At 44.3% G+C, this 25,488-nt stretch overlaps 1 protein-coding gene across 2 annotated transcripts in view; it reads left to right on the forward strand.

Moving 5' to 3' along the window:
* NDUFAF6 (NADH:ubiquinone oxidoreductase complex assembly factor 6) overlaps positions 1-25,488 on the forward strand; it is a 121,021-nt gene that overhangs the window by 79,780 nt on the left and 15,753 nt on the right. For both annotated transcript variants that reach the window (XM_086966021.1, XM_086966022.1), the window contains exons 5-6: positions 8,424-8,526; positions 18,423-18,556. In XM_086966021.1, the coding sequence (XP_086822147.1) occupies positions 8,424-8,526; positions 18,423-18,556 (237 nt within the window). The remainder of the gene's footprint in view (positions 1-8,423; positions 8,527-18,422; positions 18,557-25,488) is intronic.

Below are 25,488 nucleotides of genomic sequence, written 5' to 3' on the forward strand. Positions count from 1 at the left end.
TGACTATGTTGGTAACAGCAGTGAATGCTGAATATTTTATGCATGCAGTGTCAATTTGAGGCAGATTACGTGTAATAGCTGTAGGCTCCATTCTTGTATTTCGTTTGCATTATGCATTTTTAAATCTAAATATTATGTGTGCGGTTTTTACATTTTTTTATTTTATTTTGTACATTTCTTTGTCTTCACCAATGGTTTAGTCAAAGTATGTGATGTGTTTCTCCACCTGTAGTCAGTTCCGTCTATGACGTGGGTGGTGACCATAGCTTTCTGAAACCCACTCTACCTTTAATATGGAAGGTTTTTCGATCTGGATTTTGAGAACTGAGGCGCCTCTTCAGAGATGCAGTAAGTTAAGCAGGGCCAGAGCGACATGCTATTAAAAAGAAAGGGGAAGAGGTGTAGAAAGGAGGCAGGCTGCAAAGAAGGATGACTGTACCAAAGGAGTTAGGAGACAGAAAGTAATGGTACCAGGAAAGGGACAGAGAGAGACACTGCTGAGAGAAAGAAAGGACTCCGACAGGAAGGTTAGCAGAGCAGTGTAGAGAAAAGCACTGCCTAGAGGGGAGGCTGCAAATGAAAGACAGGCAGCAAATGCAAAGGATGATAAATGTGGCGAGACAATGGAGAGAGGAAAGTTAGAGGAAGTATGTCAAGGAAAGAGACTTTAGTGAGAAATGTTAGCAGAGCAGCAGAGTGAGATCGATTGCAGGCAGAAAAGATTGTAAGGAGAGTGGAGCAGAGAGAACTGATGAGACCAGAGGCCGAGAGGAAGGATAGAAAAGGAGAGAGAAAGGAAGGAAGGTCTGAAAAGAAGAAAACTACTTGCTTGCTACATTCTGCTAAAACACAATCATCCCTGCCACACAAGTACCCTTGCACCATAAGGGTTGACCTGCGTTGACACTCGGCAGCTAGTTTTAGTGCCATTGCAGGGGAGAGTACAGGGGTGTGCATTATTCCTGTAAATATGGCACATCCCAGGATTTTTTAAATGACGCAGCTCTGCTCAGCAAAATGTTTTGCGATGCCGCGCCGTGCCATTTCATTGTAAATATCCCCCTTAGTGCCGTTGATATAGATTACATTTGCCAAGGTGTGATAGATCATGTGTGTGTGTGTGTTTGTGTGTGTGTGTGTGTGTGTGTGAGAGAGAGAGAGAGAGAGAGAGAGAGAGAGAGAGTTTCTATGGGACAGTGTCCAGGTATTGAAAATCTCCTATGTTCAATATAATTAGTCGTTGTTTTCATCATTCTAGACTAATGGTGGACACTTTATGAATTATTGCGGGCATTTCCTGTGACATTCTCTGACCTCCTTGGTATAATGGTGCCCATCCGTGACATGCATTGTGTGGGTATTTTTAACTTAATTACAGTGGTTCTTTGCATAATATTGACCCTGGAACACAGTTGGTGGCCCTCGTGCAATGAGGTTCATCCGTGGCGTATTGTGGCCATTCTTGACATAATTATGCATATCTCTACAATATGATGGTTAAACTCCCTGACAGCTCTTGTGTGTTCCTGGTATTTAATAATAAATGTGCACAAAAGACAGAATCTGTCCGTTTGGGTGAGTGCTACTTTTGCATACTTGGTGAAAATAGCAGTCCTCTATTCGGGAGAATAGAGCTTATTAATGCATAAAGGAATTTCTGTAGTTCAGTTTAAATATCTATTTTCCTAAATGATCACGTTAATGTTTCAGACAAAATGATTGCATTCATGAAATATATTTCACTGCAATCTGAATGTAGGAGGCTTACTGTGGATTTTGATTGCTTGGTAGTAGACTGCTATTGTTTTGCGACTTGTGTCATGCTAAGTTTGTTATTTATACTGCGAAACATTCTATGATATCAATTCTGTTGTCTGAGCTTGTACAGTTACTTTAACCCGCAGTTATTTCTATGTAACTGAGAATCTGCATAATGTACAAACCCATAGGACTGGTAAAGCCCTGTTGCCTTTGGTGAACAATATACAAAGATCCAATATTATTCAACCATTTAAAATATATTTTATGGGATTGTGAGCCCTAGCCCTATTTGTAGGGGTCAGGCATGTCTGGACTAAACCACAAATGTATTTGATAAGGGTAGTATTGGGTCTGTCCAAAGGCAAGCAGGGGGAGGTTTACAAGCAGAGGATACTCAGGTGTCTGAAGATTATTGGGAGCATGAGATATTCGGTAATACTTTATGTGGTAATGTAATGAACCAACCATTCGTGTTATTTTCTTATTATTGAAATGTCCATTAAGGAGAGAGGATTTTATTTCCAATACACAAGTGCAGTTTTTCAGAGTCATCTCTTGCTGGCGTGGTAACCACGTAAGTAAAAGGGATTGGAACTGCACATTTCCTGTAATAGGGTCACTCACCGATTGCCAGTTCACGTGAACTGACTCGTGCCTCGTGACATGACAGTAGTGAAAGGCGCACTGAAGCCAGGCCTTCTCCGTTCACTGTGAAGACAGAACCAGTATATAACGTGTGTCGTGCACTAGCAGCACTAAGAAGAAGATATGGGACGAGACATCACTAATATAGCCATAAAACTTTATTATTCATTTTAATGGGCTACATATATCTTGCTCAAAGATTCTATAATAGAATCTTTGAGCAAGATATGTAGCCCATTAAAATGAATAATAAAGTTTTATATGAAAAGACCTACTGGAAGTTTCTCGGTTACAACTGACAGTCTTGATTTAAATAAGCAAAGAACGTGGTTGGAAGATATTCTGTTACTTCACCTCAGGAGCTGACCGAGACCGACTGTTTTCCTTTTCCAACTCTTCTTCCTATTTTAATAAATGGCCGGTCAGAAACACGCAATACCCCCCTGCTGCCAGTCATGTATTGTGTTCTGAACTGGCCTTAGAAATGTTCACAAATGCTGTTACTATGTCTTTTCCAACCAAAAAAAAGCACAGTCTTTTAAACTTTGCTCCTGCTCTTCAGATACGTAAGACAGCAACCAGCCCATAAGTGGTGCAGAAAGGAAGCCCAAAATTAGCTTTGGGTGCTCAGGTTATGTGATCCAATCCCAGGTCACTAATCGTGAGGACGCCTCCTTGGCAGTTATCGTCGAGTGGACTTGGCTGTGAAATACACATTGCATGCAATGTTTTACTTGCCACACTTTGAATGCTGCACAATGAGCTTTTTTTTAATGTTTTGTACTGAGTGAAAGCTCATGTCTGCGCCTGCTGTACAGCTTACATGGTCACTTAATTATGGCCTTCGAATGCATTTTAACGATTGAGAAAATAAGTATTTTAAATAATTCACACTTTCTGTTTATTTACACTCCGTCCAGTAAATAACTGGGTTCCGCTGTGAAACAGAGTACTCCTGTGAAGCATACCCCTATGCCCCTGTGAAGTCCCAAAAGTGACCCAGGCTGGCAATGAAGTAATGAATAAAAAGTATTTTTAAAGCGGGATTTCTGGGTCTGCTTTTCGATTTGTGGCTCCAGAACTCTGCTGGGCCTCAGGATTTTCTAATCAAGCACAGGATTTACTAATCTTGTTTAAAAACATAAATAAGTAAGGCTGGGGGTACAGTGCTTTACTACTGCACTTCATGACGAAGTAAGAGGCTCATAGAATCATTGGAACCTAGTTAGGCAAAGATCTTATGATCCGGTTTAAAAACACTCCAGGGAAATGATATCTACAAGAAGAGTTCACAGCATTTTTCTGCCAATATCATACATCGAGCATATACTGGGAAATAATGTAAGCCAGCAAGCAGTATTTGTGCATGTTTTGTGTTAAGAATTTGCCTATTTTCAATTTTGGAGGGGCAGCAACATTGTCGTGGTGTCACCAGGGCTTTATGTGGAAGCTTTTTCAATGTTATATACAAGCCACAGTTGCTGCTTATTTATCTTTCGCAACTAAGAACCATCGACAAAGCCAGTAGTCCTGACTTCTTGTAAGTATGATGTTACTTGTTGTATCATATATCTGGATGCAATGACAAAAACAACAAAATACCACTTTTCAGTCTTCCTTTGAATTTGTATTTGTTGCATGTTTTCCATAGTGCAGGTATTGTTTCAAAGGAAGATTAATTTTCACTGAAGATTTAACCTCTATAATTTATACATCAACTACTAACTAAGTGCTACAGCTGTTGTGTGTTGGTTAGGCAGTACTCCAACATCCTACGCACAATGCGTCCTGTTTATTTGTTTGTTATTAAAATACATCTGTGAGGTACTCAGCAATGCATTGTGTTTCAAAGTCTGTTATGAATCTCTGTGGTTATGATGAAGATGAATAAGCAGCTACCTAAGTTATATGACACCACTTTATTAATGTAATAACTGCACTTTTACAATTGCTTTATTAACCTTCCTGCTTTCACAAATTTGCTTGAAAATGCACCATTTGTCCACTCTTTTTTCAAAATTTTCGCGGGGGGAATTCCCCCCGAACCCTCCTTAGGGGGTTCGGGCTCGCTCGCTGCGCTCGCTCGCTACGGTGCAGTGTGATCTTCAGTTTACGCCTCACCACTTTCAAATGTCACCAGCCGCCACTGCTTCTCTGAGAGCTCAAAGCAAGCTATCGTCCGGGCTTCAGAAGACCTTGCCAAATAATAAACAATATGTAGAGGGTAGTTTGAGTCCATATTCTGCTGCAGGCATCCAGTCATTTCTATTTGCAAGATGTTACTGGGGTAAAGAAAATCGATGTTTAGTCAATAGGCCAATGCATGTCGAGTAGGCAGTGTTTTTCCCAGGAGAATAGCAATGATTGCGCATTTCTGGAGGCCAGGGAAAGTACCACTGATGGCAGCTGCAAAGACCTTTTGCAACCATTGCTCTGCCTGCAGTTTGATAACTTTGATTTTCTGAGCTAATCTTCCTTCCATTGGCTTGAAGTTAGGGAAGGAAGCTGGTAGAGATAGACGAAGAGTGGAATGGGATGTCTATGGTTCATGTTTCTTTAGTATGGATTTGTGGACCTTTGTTGTTCTGAATTTTGAGAAAGTCGACAGTTCTTGCAGTGTTGTCAGCCTGGTCTACTTCCCTTTTCACCACTTGTGTTTTTTAGAGTACACAAGGTTTCGATTTGAATCAAAAAGTATCATTGGGACTTAAGGCAACTTAGTACGGTTCAATGTGTTTTATGGTAAAAATATCCTAACATGGCCACCTAATTGGCTGTGTGCTAGTGGTTTATTGTCTTTGACGTTTGTTGTTAGATTGCCTGACTGGAACAGAATTTGTTCTGTCTAGTTGTGCCTGTGGGATGGGCAGTACACCCGTTTTCAAAGTGAGTGGTCCAAAGATATTTGCAGCATTGTATGTGTTATTTTGACACTGAAAGTGAACACTAAATGGAACATGTGGCCAGCTGTTTCTCTGGAGTCTTTAACTGCTTGTCTGATATCCAGTAGATTCGTGCAGTGTGTGTATACTGATTTCTTTTTTTTTTAAACACACTTTATTGGCATTTAGATATCAACATTGCATATACAATTCTTCTCTTATTCATTGATGTTCCCATCTAACAGTTCAAATTGCTATTCCTAGCTGTTCAGCCGGACCCCTGTCCATATCTCTTTTTGTTAAGCAACATTCTGCTGTATTATGCCGTTCTGGCTGTAACGGACCTTCATCCAATATGACAGCCTAACAGTTCCCCCCTCAACTATCGCCCCCTCCTCCCCCCCCCCTCCCGCGCTGCTGCCGACCAACCTGCCACTATGCCTCTCGCTGTGTGTGTGGTCTGGGCCGTGCTCTATATAGGCTAAGCCGTGGGCTTGACCCATATAAACCTCCAGGTCCATGGATGCTAGGGTACTATGGCCTTCTCATGCCACCTCTTCCCCCCCCCCCCCCTTCTTGGGCTTGGCTATTTGGGCTGACCGGAAGAGATCGAGCCTGTGGTGTGCTGGGGGCAGACTCCTGACCCACATTCTTCAAGTCATCTACTAATACTCCCCAAGCCTGTGCCCACTCCAGTCGTCCTATGCCTCGCTTTGCATTCCTAAGCAGTATTGTATACTCGCAGCCCGCCCACTTCTCTAGTTCCCGTTTCCAATTGCCCACCCCTGGACCCGCCGTGCCTTCCATTTGCTTGTTAGTTCGCATTTTGCTAGTATATATGCTAGGTCTTGGAACCTTGCCGTTACTTTGGTCTTAGCGGAGTGAGGGAATAGATTGAGCAGCACATGACTGGGGGTGCATGGGATCTCCTTCTCCGTGACCCGTGCTATCTCCCTAACCACTTCTTGCCAGTACCCTTCCAGCTGTGGGCAGCTCCACATCCTGTGAATGTAGCTAGCTCCTATCTCCTGGCAGCGAGGGCAACTCGCATCATTTCGATGGAAATAGCGATTAATTCTGTCAGGTGTAATGTATGCTCTATGCAGGATGTAAAAACGAATTAATTGGAATCGTGCGTTACGGGATACCTTGGTGGCCCGGAGAAGCGTATTTTCACAGTCCTTATCCTCTATAGGAATCCCCAGGTCCGCCTCCCATTTATTCTTCAGTCCCTCTAGGGGCCTCGTGGAGTCCACCCGAATGGCTCGATATAGGCACAATACCGCCTTGATGACTCCTCCTGCTAGGCTTATGTATTGGTATGTAGAGTGCGTGGGTGGTTCAATTGGCCCGTGTCCCCAGCGCCTGCGCATAGCCCCAGTAAACGCCCCATACAGTAAAAAGTGTCCCTGCGGGATGTCCCAGTTTTCTCAGAAGGCCGTGAACGTCAGAGTGTGTACACTGATGAAAATTAAATTATATCTTGGGATTTTCAGAGGCCTCGTTTTTAGGTGCATTTCAGATTCAACTCGAGAAATTTGCCCAGGAATCAGATTGTATCCCATAGTCAGAAGAACACTGCTTTGAGAAACAAGTTGCCATGTTTGTGCATTACCTGGCCGTGCACTTGAAAAAGCTGAATATAGTGTCATGATATTTCCCTCTAGATCCTTTGTAGTGCACTAGACGTTTCTGTTCATTCTTTTGGCTTGTTTGCTTTTTTGAATAATTCGGCCTCCTGAATGGATCAGCTGTTTGCGCATAGTAGATAAGTTACTTTTGTAAATTGCAGCGTTTACCCAAATGGTATCTTGACATTGTGAAAAGGCAAACAATAACAAGGTTTACAGATCCAGGCTGAAAGGATTCGTATTGGGTAAAGCAAAGGAAGAGCCAGGAGTTTCAGTCCTTCCTAACCAAGAGCAAGTTAAGCTCTAGCCATAAGGCAGGTGGAGGAGAGTTTCGATTGGATACAACAGCCTTCGAAGACGGCGTTAAACACTTTTCCCATTTCCTCTGTATTATTTGTAAAGTTATACCATTAATTCCAGAGAATACCAATGTTATGGTGGTGATCTCAGGCACATTATTGCATATAGATTATTGTACCGGCTTACACCTGGGTCTCCATTCGTGTATGCTTGCCAGATTTCAAAGTGTGCAATACATAGTGGTGTGCTCCTTTCTGTTTGCCCAAAATTAATCATCTGTCAGAACACCTCAGAAAGTTGTACAATTAGCTGCAGAATAGCAGATACAATTTAAACACCTATGCTTTGTCCACAAATCTTTCTATGAGGAGGAGTCTTAGCTCTTGCAGCTACTTTCCCACACAACGTTTGAGCGCAGATAGTTACCTTTCTTTCATTGTCCGATGATTCAGCAGAGTATTTTATAGTGGGTACTGTTTTAGAAACTTGGTCGCCCAAGTTCTACATTACCTTACCCGTGAAATTTAGAAACTGTGCCCTCTGGCGTTTTGGAAATCTTTAAAAGTGGCTCCGTTTTGTTAATTTTGATAAATCAGGTATTTATTTTCGGGACACAGTTAGTCGGAATTTATTGTTTGCCTGTAACATCAAGAAGCAAGAAAGTAGGGTCTAGTGTTTATTGCACTTTATAAATGAAACAATCCAGAAAAGAAAATCACTTCTATCATCCTCCAGCTTTAGAACCACTTGAGACCACTTTATGCATCCCAGTTCGAGTTCAGTACTTGGTTCCCTTCATGATGTACATTGGGAATGATTCTTAACATGTGTTGGGCTACTTGCGGTTCTACATATTTTCATGTTTTGCACCAGAACAAGTAAGGGCTTTTACTGTTGCCCGTTGTAAAGGGCGAGAATCTTCAACAGTTTGGCTGTGAGAGTAATTGCATTAATACCTCTCATTTTCTTCAAGAGCAGCTGGGAGATGTCCAGGAGAATGTATCCTCTGACTGCTCCCATTCATCACCAGTTGAAACTTGAGTACCCTGGTTTGGCATAGCAGCTTGAGCCTCCCACATGGCCTGAGGCTCTTGTTTGTTTTTCTTTGTGAACCCTGACTCTGCAACTTGAATGAAAATGGCAACCAAGCATGAATTTAAATGATATGCTCTTTCATTTGTAACATTTTACATTTCTTCTATAGGAAAAGAATTTGGATGACCGAGCATACCGTAGCATTTCGGAACTTGAGACGTATGCTGAAAACACTCAGAGCTCACTTCTGTATCTCACTCTAGAAACATTAGGTATGTTGACACATATTGCATGCAAAAATACCAGTGGAAACTGTTTCCTTCTCATACATTCTGTTCTCTGCTATCTATTCCATTCTATCCAATCCTATTCCAGGTAGTGTATTGTAGGAAGGGGGAGGCTCTAGTTGGCGCAGTGCAACACTAGCGACAAGCAGGGACTCTCTCTTCCTCGTCAGGGCTGAGGGTTACCTTCCAGACAACCTCTGCTTACCCTCTAGGTAGTGTGGCTTAAGCAGTCGTAGGCTAATCTTTGGGGCACATAGGGTTAAACACTTGCAACAGTACACCTTTACAACCAACCCACCACACAACGAGACCAGACTGTATTCTTGTAAAAATATATATCTTTATATAGATTTTAAGCAGGCTTGTGAATACAGTCAATAACTTTATGAAGACGGTTGCAAGTTACGTAATTCGGGTTACCACAGTTCTTATGGAAGTTCTCTTGAGGCCCGTAGGCCGGTGTTATTCAAAGTTCTTGTGGAGCCGGCGGCTTCCAAGGGATCTGTCCCACGTCGCGTTGCCTTCCCGGGGTCGCTGATCGTTGCGGCTCTTCGGCCGAGCAGGTCACTGGTCGTCCGGGGCAGCGGTGTTCTGTGGCGGCAGGGTCCTTTCCTCGTCGTCCGCTCCGACCCTGGAGGCGGCGGCTGTGCGGTGGTGACAAGTGGCAGTACGGTCCCCAAGTGCAGGACGTACCCAGCCAAATGTCGGTGCAGCTGTGGACGCACAGCTGGGCTGTCGGGCAGGCTTACCGACCTTGCGGATTCTCGTAGGGCAACTGTCCGTCCTTGCAGGTGAGTGACTGCTCGCTATGCAGTCCCCTCGATAGCTCGGACCGGACGGGTCCTCCTTTGCTTTGCTCTCGGGCTCCCGGTGCAGTCGCAGTCACGGTGGTCGGGCCAGCGGCGGCTGGTCCTCACTTTGCTTCCGCTGTTGCTTTGGGCCCCGGTCACGGTGGTCGGGAGGTCGTGGATGCCTAAGAGGAGATTCCTCCGTCAGTGCTGCGGCGATGGTCAGCACCCGCAGTCGCTTTCCAAGGGGGTAGCGTCCACTGGTCCTGGGACGCTGGTCAGGGGGCAAGTTCAGTTGCATGCCCTTGGAGATCTCTTTGCAGAGTTTGGCACAAGTAGCACAATAGTCTTTTCGTAGTCTTATTGTCTTCCTCTCCTTCAGCAGCAAGGCACCAGACACAGGCAAGAGTCAGCACCCTTCCTTGTCTCTCACGGTCCTTCTCGTAGGGCAGAGTCTTTCTGTGGCCCAAACCGGATCTAATTTTCAAGGAGCAGGGCTCCGTCTTTTATAGGCCAATTCTTTTGTTCTCGCAGGCCAGGGGGGCCTTTGCGCAGCCACTCTCAGTTTTGGAGTACCCCCGCGGGTGTACTCCGGCTTCTGCTTTCAGTGTGAGGGGCAGGCGCATCAGACGCCCCACAGGAGGTGGAGCCAGCATTGTCCGGACAGGAGTGGCCAGAGTACCTTGTTGATGGGGGCTTCGCCCTTCCTGGGCCAGGTGCCGGCAGAGTCATCCGCCGCTCCCCAGGAGGGTGGAGCCATCATTGTGGAGGTCGAGCACAGTGACAGCTCGAGTCAAGAGGCACTCCTACCTCCCACTAAGGTGTAATCTGCGCATTCACCACCCGTCATCCCTCCAGCCCCGTCACTCACACATCCCAGACAGTCCGATACACACCAGCAGAGGCGGCTGAAAATGGTTAAGCAAGCAAATGCTAACTTTCTAAAAGTAGCATTTGCAAACCCAGGATACTGAAATAAACTTGACTACAAGAAATATCTCCTTATCCTGAGTTCAGGCATACTAAACATGACTCACTACCATGCTCCTTGAGCCTGCGGGGATTATAGGGTGTAATAACCCTCGCAGCTCAGTCTGGCCTAATGGAGCAGGTAGCCTTCAGTAGTGAAATACGGTCTTCGTTGTAAGTCACTACTAGGACATGCCACGCACATCAGGGCTTGTCCTACCTTGCACCTACAACGCACCCTGCCCGCAGGCCTACCATAGGGGTGACTAATATGTAGTCAAGGGAAGGCTCGGTGCTGGCAAGTGGGGACACTTGCCCAGCTAGCGTGACAGTACGAGACCGCACGCGGGTTCTGCGGTCGCAGTTCCCAGACACATCTTTACGGCTGCTTCGGTGGGTGGCGCAACCAGCGCTGCAGGCCCACCAGCAGTATTGGCATCTACAAGCCCCGGCACTCTCTCGTGCGCTTTACTAGGGACTAACAGTAAATCCAATGCACCAATCATGGATACCAATCGTATGTACAGTTTACAGTAGGGAGCACTTGCACTGCGGCACGGATCAGCCGTGGCGCAGTGCCCTGAGTATCGGAAAACCAGCAAAACATTGGAGGCACATCAGCAAAAAGTGGAAGGGAGACTCACGCCAAGGTGCCAGGTCTAACATGTATAATGAGAACTGTTTTGGATGTAAAAGTAATGGAAAATTCCCACAACTAAATAAGAGACCGATGTTAGCAGAATAATATCGCTGCTATTTAGCCTGAGCCAAGAAACATCAAGTAGAATGAATAGTTGTAAAAGATCTTTAACAACTTTTAGCAAACACCAGCATACTTTTAGTTTGAGGTTGGTATGTAGTAATAGTAAAAAACTTTCTAGAATGGCAGTCTACTGTTGTATTGTGCATCTGTTGTAGACAATGTAGATCAATCCATGTAGCAGGCAGACAAAAACATTATTGACAAAACCATTAGGTTAGCCTTATTATAGTGCAGGCGCTTGGGTATATACAATATTCAGCTACACGTTCACACATAGATGCACTCAGAGCGTACGTACATGCTCATGCACATCAGCCAAACACACCAATAGAGCATACAGAAGCCCCTGTAAACCAGGCAAGACAAACGGAAACCCATGACAACTCATAAGCAGATCGCACATTTTATTCCCGCAATCAACTAATTTTACCTTCTTGCTTTTTCCTATATGCTTTTCCAATGAGCGTCATGAAGGTGTAGGTACAGTTCCTCGCCTGCCACCACTCTATTGCTCACCGTATCAATGCACTTAGTATTGGGGCTGACATTCCAAAGCAGTTTGAACTCCCCAGGAGTCTGGCAAAACGACCCTTACAAACAACCTTTGAGGCAATATGGCAATGAGGGGACTACTAGGCCATATTTGGTTTGCTATAGAGGATGCACTAGGATCGTTTGATCAGGGTCAGGTATGGGAGTGAGGACCAACTCTCCCCTGTAATTACATCTTCTACGGGGGTCAGACAGGATTGTGTGACAGCCTCCTTATTGTTCCTCATATATATCAATAACTTCGAGTTTGGTCTAAGTAAAGCAGGGAAAGATCTTCCCAATGTGAAGACTAGCACCGTCCCAGTTTTACTGTGTGACGATGATGCAGTCCCAATTTCAAGAACTGCAAATGGACTAAAACGTCTTTTAGATGATTTTTATAGTTTCAGTGGAGGGTTGGGGGCTTGACCTTAGAACTAATTTCAGCAAATCTATTACTATGAGTATTGGACTAAAAACATTAAAACCAGAGTATTCCAGCTGGGTGGCTCCTTAGGGTCAAGACTTTTATTTATCTTGGCATTTCTCTGGATCCCAATTTAAACTGGCATAGCCTTTTTACCACCCGGGTGGCTCCATGCCAAAGAGCTGTGGAGTTGGTTTTCACTATTGCACGCTCGTTGGGGCATAAGCTAGTGCATGAAATTATCAATATTTATAAAAGTAGGTGTGTTGCTGTAGCTTTATATGAAGCAAGTGTTTGGAGACACCAGTGTGCGGTTGCACGACAGAGGGTTGGAAATACATTCTGACAAAGACTCCTGGTAGTCTCCCCAATCCACTACCTAATTTATGTGTTCCTTCAAGGTGGGTCTGTCTCCTGTGGAGGATAAGATCAAGCTGGAACCCCTGTTAGTTTGTATTAGAATCTGGGGAAAAACTGGATCTTATCTCTCAAAAGATATGTTGTGAGATTGTCTGTCCCAGGATCATTCGCTGGTGATCCCTTGGATTCATTATACTAAAGAGGGTTTTATAAACCTAGGTTTCCCAGAGCTATTTTTTAATTCGAGAACTATAAAGCAAAATGTTATGTCTTAGGTGAAAGATGTATTCGGGGAAGGCAGGGTAGCCTCCACCAGGCAAATGTTGATAAACTCTGTAGTAGCGGCAACTAGAACCTTATTGAAACATCGTTGGGATGTAAATTTTATTTGACATCAACTTTTAACATGAATTGTGGATTTTGTTTTACAAGGTTCTGCTTGAATTCAATACTTTTATTAGTGGCTTTTCCCAGGGATGTTGATTGGGGTACAACTTTGCCAAGCTGCTCTTGTGAAAAGACCTCCGAGCAAAGCACTCTGCACTTTATTCTCTTTTCTAATTTATATTCCTACCCCCTGGAAGCATTTTTTGCACCAATTTTACTTCTGTGCAAGATCATATCCCATATAGAGGCATTTATTTTACTGCAAAAATTATGTAATCTAGATTTTTGTGTCAGACGTTTCGCAAATTTTGTTTGATTTACCCTGAGAATTGGAAACTGATATGGGGCACTGTAATGTATCTGTAAGGTATCATGATTATTGAACCTTGGCTGTTTTTTACATGGAACTGTTGATTCTTTTAGGATACTGTTTTTAAATTGTTTATAAGCTTTATGTTTTTTTATGTGTGTAGTGCTTTTATTGTGTGCTTTTATTTATTTATTTATTTATGTATTGAAGAGTTTTATATAGTGCTAGCCAGACCCGAAGTTATTGCAGCACTTCACAGCAAGGGTTAAAACACACAGTTTAGCAATCGTACACATATTGATTCATGGCGCTATTGACGGTCTCGGCGCACTGAGCGGCATTACAGGAAGGGAAGACACAGGGATTCAGTATTGAGCATATTGACTGGAGCCGAGCCTCCGATGGGGAGGGGGGAAAGAAGAAGGAGGAGAAGAGGTAGAAGTCTTAGTGAGGCAGTGTCTCTGTCCTGCACTGCCCAGGCTTAAGCGATTCTGCAGTGGCTATCCATTCGGGAGAGAACGGTTGAGGAAGAGGTCTTTGAGTTGCCTTTTTGAATTGTGAAAAGGATGGGGTAGTCCTGATATGGAAGTTCCAGATTTTGGGGGCATTTCCAGAGAAGTATCGAGAAGCGTTTTTTTGTTTTTGGATTTTTGGCAGGAGGAGGAGTAGAGTGTTGGAACTTCTGAGGCTTCTTGTCTGACCGGCCTTCTTGAGTGTGGCGGCCAGGTAGGCGGGTTTCCCTGTGTGCAGGGCTTTGTGCGTGAGGCAAGCCGTTCTGAAATTGGAACGCATTTCAATTGGGAGCCATTTTAGCTCTCTGAGTGCGGGCGAGATATGACCAAACTTCTTTATTCCGGTGATCATTCTGGCTGCTGCGTTGAGAGTTGATCTGAGGGGGGCTAGGTGGGAATTAGCTGTACCTGTGAGGGAGGCCTTCCCGTAGTCTAGTCTGGACAGCACCACGGATTGAGTAGCTTGTTTAAGGTCGTTAGGCGGGATGAAGGGTTTTATTTTGTTGAGGAGCTTCAGGTTAAGGAAGGCACTCTTAAGCAATAAAGATTATTTGACTCACTTACCCCTAGTGTAGATGGGATCCTATGGCTTGGTCTTGAACTTTTTTTTTTACCTTTGGAGTGGTAATCTGAGTCCTCATCAAATCTTCGACTTCTTAGGGGTGGATTTGAAAACAGTTTTTAAAATTGATAGATGGTGATTGCTTCTCTAGCTGATTGACAAAGTCTCAACCAGAACATGTACCTTCTGCTGTCTCTGCATACTAACCCCATGCTGGAAAACTGTTTGTTGATACACAGAACGTTATGTAATGGTGTAGGAAAGAAGCCCTTTCTGACATGGTCACCCCAGTTTTTGCTTGGTAACTGATGTGATTTGGACTGAAATTGCCCTGGGTTCCTGCTAACTAGGTCCCCAGTGCCAAAGCTCTTTCCCAAAACTGTACAATTGTTTCCCCCAATTGGCAAAAGTAGCACACTCTAAGCCCCTAGTAAATGGTACCCCCGGTACCTGATGTACCGAAGAGGGTCTAGGGCAGCAGCACAAATTGTGCCACCCTAAGGGACCCCTCATGAAGCAGATGCATGGCTGCTATCGCAGGTTATGTGTTTTGTTGCAGACAAAAGTGAAAACAAGACATTCCAAACATCCCAGTTTGCCATGTCCCCTAACACTGCATGCGATATTTGTAAGTCACCCCTACTGAAGGCCTGACAGCCCTACGGCAGGGTGCTGAACATTACATGTGGGGGCATACCTGCATGCCTCTGTGCTGGTTAGTCTTAGTACTGCCAGTACAAGTGACTAGGGAAGCCATTTTAAAACATGTGGTGGACAGTGGTGAAAGTGAGTTCCCCACCTCTTGATGGCTTCACTGAATATAGGGATGCTTGGTATCACACATCTCCTATTGATAAACCCACACTGATTCCAGTGATGGATTTACCAATACATGCACCCAGAGAGCACCTTAGAGGTGCCTCCTGAAAACTTCCCAACCTCTGATGTGATTCCTGACTGGTTTCTGCCCACTGCCAACTGAGATACTGCTCTGACCTCCTAGGGTGACCGCCTTCTGCTCTCAGGAGACCCAGAACAAAAGCCTGGGAAGAGGGTTCAAAGAGCTGCTGCCTTTGAAATGCAAATCTGTCTCCCCTCATAGGAGAGGAGGCCGACCCCCTTTATCCAGAGCCCCTTTGGCCCCTGGACAGGTGGGAAAATTAGCTAGTCAGGTAGGCATGCCACCCCCAGGCTAATACCAGCCCTAAGGTGGGCTAAACTGAGGTGGGCACAATTTTTCAGAAGTAGCCATCTTTGTGATGGCATGCGTAGGAATTCTGGGTCAGTGTTATGCCTACTTCCAACACAAAATGGTCATATAAAGGGACTTAGTGACCCCAAGTATCAGTAGCCCTATTAGCTGCTACCCTACACTCCCCTAATGCCCCTAAATTGAGTATTTAGGGGTGCCCCTTGCAACAGAAAAGCAGATCCTGACGAACTGAAGAAAGAAGATGGACGAGAGTAGTTGCACAGCAACAACAGAAGACCCAGCAACTGATTTGGCACCAACCATGTCGGCCTGCGTCCTGACTCCTTTGCCCAGGAACCATGACCTCCCAAGGGACATCATAACAGTCCCATGCAGACAGCACAAGAAGGACCAAGAGAACTCCGGCCCTGCCAAAACCCAGGGCCACCAAGCACCACTGCACCCGAGCCCCACAATCCATGTCGAAGTTGGCCAACGGTGTCTGCGTGGTTCTTAGCCCTCATGGTACAGAGTCCCCTGTGAAGTTACCCCTCGTGAACTCCACAATGTCGTTTGCAGTCTCTGTTGGCAGGCCCTCTCAATCACAAGTGTTGTCGGACGGAGAAGCCAGACACCCCAAAGACCCTATGCAAAAGAGCGCCCCGTCCTGAGAAGAGGACCTAGACAAAAGGCAGCAGAGTGCTGTACATGGTCAATTACAGACTTACAGTCAGTGAGTAATAGGAAAGGAAGCTATAGTGTTGACAGTTAATGCATTGTGAAGTAGCATTATTTAAAGAGGTGAGTCTTCTTCTTTTTTCTATATTGGAGCAGCATGGGGCGGGTGTGATTGATGCAGGAGTGTTGTTCCAGATCCTGGGTGCTTAGATGGAAAAGGCTTGTTGTCTTGTTTTTTTCTTTTTTTCACTTCGTGTTCTGCACCCTGATGGTGTCCTTGCTGCGGGTGTTCCAAGAACCACCTGACCTGGTGAGCTTGTTGTCATATAAACAGATGTGCCAGGATTAATAACTTTGTAAATGATGCAGCTGGTTTTGAAGATGATACGGGCAGCAAGGAGAGTCAATTAATTTCCATCAAGATGGAGAAAGTATGATCATATTTCTTCAGGCCCTTGATGAGTTGTGCAGTGACGTGTATGTTGCCCCTAAGAGTAGCCAGTGTGGAGTCAGGAAGGCCACGGAGTAAGGCACTACGTCCATCCAGATGCAAAAATACAAGGCTTGAACAGAAGTTCTAAAGTTCTGGAAGAAATGGTTCGGGTTTCTTTAGAATAGAGAGCTTGTACTAGGTTGTCTTTGGTTTTTTTTCCGGCAATGTATTCCTTGAGGTTGATGTTGTTGTACAGGGTGAATTCAAGTGACTTGGCATTCAGCGAGATTTGGGGTTCAAAGTCTTCTGGGTTAATGTCATTGAGCCAGGTTTGTATTGTATTTTTTTTGTGGTTCTTGGTAAATAACAGGAATTCTGTCTGGAGTTCCTGGAATGTGCTGGACCTCCAGGTCTGAATGATGTGCAAGTAGTGTTTGAGGTGTTGGATAGGCAAAGAGACTTTCAATTAGAGTTATGTATCATTGGTATAATGGTAAATCGTGATGCTGTTATCTGAGAATAGAGCACAAAAAGACTCCATTTAATGGTTGAAGAGGACAGGAGATCAAATGGAACCCTGGGGTATACCACAGGGTATAGAGGTCCTGGAGGTGCCCATGTGAGCACACTGGTTTGGATTGGAAAGGTAGGAGGAGCATCAATGATGGACATTGCTGGTGAATCTCATTTGAAACTGGTGGGTATGTAGGAAGGTTGGATGGTTGACTATGTTGAAGGCAGATGAGCGGTCCAGACGTATCCAGAGACAGGGTTCGTCTTATCTGTGGCCCAAACGGCATTGTCTACAATGTGTAAGGTAGCACGGATTCCTAGGCTGACTTGTACCTTTCACATTTCAAATCATGTTTACTTGCTAATGGTGATGCTCTTTCCTGGGATAGATGATTCCTGATTTGTGTCTGGAGTATGAGTACTGGTAGTCCATTGTTCTCCTGAATTAGTCTGCCTCAGATAGAGGCAACTGCCACCTTTCCATCTCATCCATATAAATAACAGAGAAGAGTCTATCTTCTTCCCCACACTTTCCATTTTGGTGCCCTCTAAATTCTCTTGAAATGCCCCTTGAGACTGGAGTGAAGCATTAGATTCATTGGATTCCAGCAGGGCTTCACGTGCCGACCATTTGCCCTTTCTTTTACTTTGTATTGTTGCGCTAAAATGCAAGTCAGTTGTGATCACTTTGACATTGTGCAAGCCAGTGTAAGGGAACCAGGTACTGCCTAAAGTCCACAGTTTAAGTGGTATGATTTCTAGTCTATACACCTCCTGGAGTCTTTCTCAAATGAGTTATCGACCCAGGGTGCATGCATTAATGTTGAAGTGTTAACCAGTGTTTTCAGCTCTGGATGCTGTCCTTTGATGTCCGATGCTTTAATTTAAATACCTGTCCTTGATAAGAATTCAAGGCACTAGCTGCACAGAACGAGCAAACTGGTCGAACCCCCAATGGAAGAAAAAAATCTGAGTCTAAGTTGCTCTTCATTGTGGGTCTCAGGCGACATGTTCACATACTCTCACATCGCTAATCTTTGCAGGCGCCAGGCCATGACTTTGTTATGACGTTAGAGCTACAGTTGGCGTCACTGGAGTTAGAATTGTAAATCTGACAGTTGAAGGTCATGGTGGGTGAGCATATTGGCCCATTTGGGGGAAAAAACATTTTGTTCTTATGAATGCAGTATTGTTCTAAAGATGATTGACATCTGTGTAGATTGCTTCATGGTGGAGTCTTCGCATCAGTGCCATGGAGCACACAGCTATTGGTTGTGCTTTCCGGTACTTCCGTCCATCTTAGGTGAAGAAGTGAAGACTTTTACTATGTTACCAAATGTGTGAGAAAAAACAGAATACCAATGCCGGCCAATCATGGTTGCAAATGAGTTATTTTTCCGTAGTACTGCGAAAACCCGAGTCCTATCTTGTGTGTCTGTGTTTCTCTTTAACACAGGAGTCAAGGATGTCCATGCAGACCATGCAGCCAGCCACATTGGAAAAGCTCATGGAATAATAACTTGTTTGAGAGCAGTTCCGTACCACAGCAGCAGACGTAAAGTATTTCTGCCAATGGATATTTGTATGATGGTAAGAATATTTACTGCATGCCAAATGATTCAGAAGATATTCGTAGATGTGTTTTCTCTAATGTCAAACAGCTGCATGCAAACATGGTCTCACGTTGTCTTGCTAGGACGTAGCCCCATTGTTCTATTGTTGGGTGTAAAATTTGGAAGAGACCAGGGATGATTTTCCTTAACTAGACCTGAGTAGTAGTGCATGTTTAGAGTGCTTGAACTGCTGGGTGGTTTGGACGAATTGCCTACCAACTATGAATCTGTCTCTGTGAAACCAAACGTGATCATGTGGTTGGTAAAGACATGAATGTGAGTATTTATTAAGGGTCTTTAGACCTGATCGACTAAGCGATTTTATGATTGTAAAGGTCACATTTGAGCCTTTGCAACCACAAAATGGCTTTTTCTTAAAGTACAAAACCCCAATTGTGATTTAGTAACACGTTACTGAATCGAAATTTGTGTTTCAGACAAAATCCCAAATCTGTATTTGGAAGGGGCATCAAAAGGGTGTCCTTTCCAAATACTGATTCGTTAACTTATGTATTAATGTTTTGCAACCAAATTCCGGTTAATTATTATAGTAGATGATCCAGAAGGGAGTAACTTTTTATACCAAAATCCAATACCCTTATGTTTCTCCCCATATAACGCTGTTACCAAAGCATTGGGTGTTGTATCTAGACTTCCTACTTCTTTTCTTATAAAATAAATCAATTACAAATATTGAAAAAACATGAGCCGCCTCGGATGCGTTCTATCTCTAACCATTTGCCAGCTAATTATCGTATTTTGAGTGAGAAGATGCCTTATTTCACAAAATCCGGCCGATTCCCATTCTGCCAGATGACTTGAAGAAATCCTAAGACCCATTTTAGCACATTCTGACAGTTTCAAATAATTAGATCCATCTGAACCATGTTTTTCAAATAGAAGCCGTAATCTTGATGAATACCCCACCAGTGTCTTATATCGTGTTCTCTTTGGAAGCTTTGCAGTTTTTAAGAAGATAAAAATTTGAGAGCCTGATTCCTCAAGCATTCTATTTAAAAAAAAGTTGTCTCTTGTTGGTCTAACCTTTAATAATCCTGCCATTATATCGAAAAAAGCTGCTTCGTAATATGTATTAAAATGGGGAAGAGCGGGGGGAGGAGCCTAGCTAGCAACCATGATGGCCGCCTAACTCCTCGGCTCTGCCGACCCTCTCGCCTTTCTCCCGTTTTCTGCCCTATCCTGCCAGTGATCCTGTGTTTGCGCGGCGTTATCGGAGACGGGAGGTGAACCCGGTTCTATTGATGTGCTTACCTGTGAGTTCCGTGCAGTGAAGGTGATTGAGCGCCCTCGCCCTCTCCCTGGTGCTTCATGGTGGAGACCGGGTCTTTGTTCTGCGTGTGTGGCCGGCCCTGAGCGCAACAACAGCGGCCATCTCAGGCGGGGCGGCGCCGACCGGTGAGGAACAGCTGTTACACTGGGTTCTCCGCTGCGAAAGCCCTGCTTGCTCTGCTACCCTGCAAGTTTGTTCCCGCAGCCGTGAGCGATACACTGTTTCGTCTCCCCAGCCTGCAGACGGCTCTGCTCGTTACTTTGTTTCCTCGAACACTGTGGTGGGCGCCATCTTAGAGATCGGACATTCGCCGCTTGCAAGAGACTGCCCCGGGCTGCGGCTGGAGTCGCCGTTTACTGCTTCCACCGCCCTGACATCGTGAGGGGTGTAGAAATGGACTGTGCTGCCCTTGTGCCCCCTGTTTGGCTACGTTGCGAGGAGTGCCGGCGGGGTGATCGGCTATCTACAAGAGGCGCTGGCGGCCAGTTTCAGGACCTGGTACACGCCTGTGAGCAGTGTGTGCAGTGGCAACTAGAGGATCAAATGGTCACTGGGGATGCTGGCGCCCAATCTCGAGCACTGCTCCTTGCTGGTGTGCCCGATGTACAGGGAGCTGCTATACCCCTATTTCCTGAGACACCCCTGCGGATTGACGATGTTCTGGGAGCCCTGGGTGAGTTACGTGCTGCCCAATGTGCTGCTGCTCGAGACCTGGAGGACCGGCTAGACGCCATTTTATCTACTGTGGCCTCGATTGAGCAAGTTTGCTTGCGAGTGCTGGGCACTGCGCCACACCCTATGCCCGATTGCTGCGGATTGCCTACTCAGCTGTCCGCAAATGTGCTGCAGGTACAGGATCCTGATCCCGCCGCGCCGCTGCATGTACTAGCTGGGAAGATGTCTGGTGTTCGTGGTCTCATGCGGTGGCGGGGGACTCTTCTCCAGAAGCCATGCCCGACAGCTCCTTTGTGTTCTGCTGGCGGAACTTGTTACCTTCCCCTGGGACTGCTGCTACTGCTTTGGTTGGCTTCTCTTGGCGAACTATTGCTGCGTGTTCTTCCTTTTTGTATTATCGTAACACGCATGGCTTTGCGTTGGACAGTCCTTGACGGACAGCTTTCTACTCGGCTGTGGTCGTTTCGTCTGCCTACCCCACCCAGGATGGTTGCCGTGCAGCTGGACCCTGTTGACACATTGGACCGTAAGGGGCTGGGTTGAGGATGTCTCTTTCTTCTTTGCTTGCTGAAGCTTGTACTGCTGGGACTATATTGTATAAACCGGGGAGTTGGATGTTAGTTCTGTACTGGTTTTGGGGTCAGGGGATGGGCGGCCGTGGTTGCGCATGTTGATTGCTTTGAGTATATACGCTCGGCCCTCCTCCGATATTATGGAATTCCTTTTCTTTTCTTTCTTTTCTCTCTGTCTCTGCATTTCGGGTACTCTTTTTTGGGCGACAGGCACACTGCTAGGGGGGGGGGTAGGCCATAGCCTCTGCATGCATGTAGGGTGGGGGGTAGGGGGGAGGGGTCTTATTTGGTTCGCTTTTGTTTCTATGGGCCTTATTTTTCTCTTTTGTTTTATCTTCTTTTCTTTTTGCTTTCTTCTTGGCTCAGTGGGGTGGATTGGTGTAAGGTGGGTAGCGGCTGGCGTGCAATATGCTTTGTGCTTGTTTATCCTTTTGTGCTATCCCCGTGCCGCCATTTTGGCTATGTTTGACTGCTCGTTGGATTTCATCTGATAGACGTTGCCCGCTTATTTCTTAGGTGGACTGTATGTACGCTGATCCTTCTTAGCTTCTGTATCTTCGTATATATTTAAAAAAAAAAATTTTTTAAAAATTAACCTTAACTTCTCCTGTTACTCGGTGGTACGTGTAATCCAGTGTAACTGACGTTGAATGTTTTCATGTACTGAAGTGCTACTGAGTCGAAGTATAACTTGCTACAATGCTCATACCAGTTTCGAGGCCGGCCGGATGGTTGTAGGCCCGTATTTGTTCTTTGATAGTGCACAATAAAGGTTTTCAAAAAATTTAAAAAAAAAAAAAATGGGGAAGAGCGAGCCCGCCTTGTATCACCGCGAGTTTGACTCTGTTGGTCATTTTATTCCAAATAAATCTTCTCATCATGGATTCTAGTTCGTTAAAAAACGCCATATTGACTTTGATGGGAATATTACTAAACAAAAATAAAAGCAGAGGTAGTACGTTCATCTTTATCAATGACACTCTGCCAATCAATGATAAGGGCAGTATATCCCATTGTTCTAAAAGGCTCTTGATTTTATTCTTAGTTTTTATGTAAATCAGTTGAAAAAGTTCTTGATAGTCTCTGGTCACATGAATCCCTAAATATCTTATTGGGTCCCTTTTTTCTGCTTGAAACTGAAGATCTAACGGAAGGAAATCTAAATTTGAGTTTAAAATAAGAACTTCCGTTTTTTTCTCGTTGATTTTATAGCCCCCAATCTTCTCATATTCCTGAAGCTCTTTCATAAGATGTAAGATATTTTCTTTATCAGGAGCCATATAAAGAATAATGTCGTCGGCAAATAATTTTAACTTCGACATTCCAGCAATTGGGGAAGATATTGCATCATTATTTCTTGTTTTTATTACCAGGGGTTCGATTAAAAAAAGGTGAAAAGCAGGGGTGATAAGGGGCAACCTTGCCTAGTGCCCCGGTTTATTTTAATCTTCCCTGCTTGCTTAGCATTTATTATCACATGGGCTGATGCCCCTTCATAAATATTTTGTAGCATGCTAATAATAGGGGCAGGGAATCCAAAATAACCCAAGGAAAAAAATAACGCTGACCAGTTGACTAAATCAAATGCTTTTTCTGCATCAATCATACGAATGCATGCAGAAATTGAATTAATATTAAACTAATCTAGTGCCTATATGAAATATTCTGTGTTGGCAGCCATACAACGACCGGCTATAAAACCCGTTTGGTATTGGTGTATTACCTCCTGGGCTGCTAACACGAATCTTTGGGCCCAAATTTTCATGAAAACCTTATAGTCGGAGTTTAATAGACTAATTGGTCTATAGGAATTTATGTCCTCCGGATTCTTGCCTTTCTTAACAAAACTAATAATTGTGGACTCTTTAAACTCTGAGGGAACCCTACCACCTACTCAAATAATTTTTCAAGGGATCTTCCTATTCCTTTAAAAAAACCTTATAAAATTCGATCGGGAATCCATCTATCCCTGAAGCCTTTGCTCCCGCTGTGGCTTTTATACTATTCTGAATTTCCAGGTGACTTATATCGCAGCCTATTTGATTAGATCTGAAATTGGAAATTTTGGGGATATTCAAATTATCAAAATATTCCCTGATCAATATTTCCTCCACTTGGATATCAGTAGAGTATGATCAAGAAATATTTTCGCAATTCCCTCACTTCGAGTATCTATTCCACCTGATGGGTCTTGGATTTTCAAAATGATGGAAGACTCTTGTTTTTTCCTGATCGAGTTTGCCAGCGGCTTACCCATGAGTTGACTGTCTTCATATAGCTTTTGTTGAAAGGCTTTTGAGCTATTTATCTCTTCCAGGATGAAAAAGTCCCTAAGCAATACTTTAGCTTGTTCCCAGTTATTAGGTTTTTGATCTAGTTTCAATGCGTACTCATTCTCAGCAGCACACTGAAGGGCAGATATTTTTTTTTTTGGTCATTTGCTTTATTGCAAGAAAATGCTACAATCTGTCCCCGAGCTGCTGCTTTGAATGCCCCCCATACTGCAAAAGGCTCTGCTGAGTCCTTATTTACTAGAAAAAATTCTTTTATCCAATCTTTGAAACCCTCAACCCATGTCATGTTCTGTAAAAGGGTACGATCCAACTGCCACCTAGATCGCTCCCCTGTCATACCCTCTAGTATTAGTTCAACCTCAATCCTCCCATTATCTGAAAAGGGATTGCAGCCTATCAATGCGTTGGAAATTTGAAGCGATCTAGAGGATAAAAAAAATCTATTCTAGAGGCTGTATGGAACCTATTAGAATAGCATGTGTAGGACTCTAAGTTGGGGTTTAGGGAGCGCCAGGAGTCCCGCAATTGATATTCTGACATAAAAGCCTCTAACACCCCTTTAGTCTTTGGTTTTAGTTGTTTCTTATTCTTGTTAGAAGTATCCCTCTTTAAATCCTGGATGTAATTGAAATCACCACCTACTATAATTTGCCCAGCAGTGCCCCTCAGTATTTCACTAATTTCAGTCAGGGCCGAGGTGTCATCAAAAATTGGGCCATAATAATTTACAAAGTTGAATACCTTTCCCAACAATTTTACTGCAACCCAAAGCCATCTACCTTTAGAGTCTCTTCGCATTTGCACAATTTCCCAGGGTAAATTCCTTGAGAAATAAATAGCGACACCCCTCTGGGCAACCCCAGCTGAGGAAAAAAAACCCATAGGAGAAATATCTAGGCAGAAACAACTTTGTAGTTCGATTTCAGGTGCGTCTCCTGGAGGAAGACCACATGGGGTTTAAAGGCAATTGCCCATTTCAAAAGGGCACCGTATATCTGTTTATTTAGCAGCCCATTTGCATTAATGTACAGGATATTGCATAGGTCAAATCTCATTAACGAGGTTGTGAAGTTCTAAACCTCTTCTGTACCAACCAATATTAAGAATAGAAAACCTACTGAACTTGTATTTTTTTTACTGCATTCACCCCCCCACCCAAGACCCCCCCAGGAATGTGGGAGACCCCACCCCGTCCACACTGCCCACATCCCACCCTTTCTTTCTTCTTCGGGTGTCTTCTTGTTACACCCTGGTGTGACCCTTAACCCAGGAACACCCGCCTGAATTTTTCCTTTTGGCTTAACGAAAGGAGGGAAGGGATCCCCCCCTTGTTACACTCTTTTTTTTTTTTTTTTACTAAATTATAACATTAGATTCCTCATATTTAACATTCAGTTAAGCCAAGCCATTGAGCCTAGGCCCTTGTAGATATCTCATTAAGAAGGGTCTGAGCCTCTTCTAAATCAGTAAATAGAAAGAATTTTCCCTTAACGAGAACCTTCAGCTTTGATTGCTGCGCAATCGAGGCCTGGGCACCATTAGCTTTAAATAACTGCATCAATTTTACAAACTCTTTCCTTCTTTTAGCTGCAGTTGCTGTCATATCTGAGAAGATCCTACATTTTGTAGTTTTGGAAACAGTAAACTGGCGTTGTTGATATGCCTTAGAGAGTATCCGTTCCTTAATCCTGAAATCCGCAAAATTTAGTAGGATAGTTCTGGGAAATGGAGAGGTCGCAAAACGCTGAGCCGGTACTCTATGGGCTCTTGTTATCGTTAAGTCTCCTTCAAAGTCTGGTAGAACTACTTTCTGTATGAATGAGTTAGCCCATTGTACTGTGTCAGATCCTTCTGTTTCTTCTGGGACCCCTACAATCCTCAGGTTAGATCTGCGAGAATGGTTCTCCAACTCCTCGAGTTTATTCTCCATTATAATCCTCTTCTTTGTAGCCTCTTTAGTCTCTCCTGATACCAGATTCATCTGATCTTCCAGGACTGCTATCCTTGACGCCGCTTCCAAAACCCTGTTGGGGAGCGCCAGTGTTAACTCCTCCAGCTTATCTATTCTGGCGTGAAT

The sequence above is a fragment of the Lissotriton vulgaris genome, chromosome 4_1 (genome assembly GCF_964263255.1).
Source record: "Lissotriton vulgaris chromosome 4_1, aLisVul1.2, whole genome shotgun sequence".
Lineage (NCBI taxonomy): Eukaryota > Metazoa > Chordata > Amphibia > Caudata > Salamandridae > Lissotriton > Lissotriton vulgaris.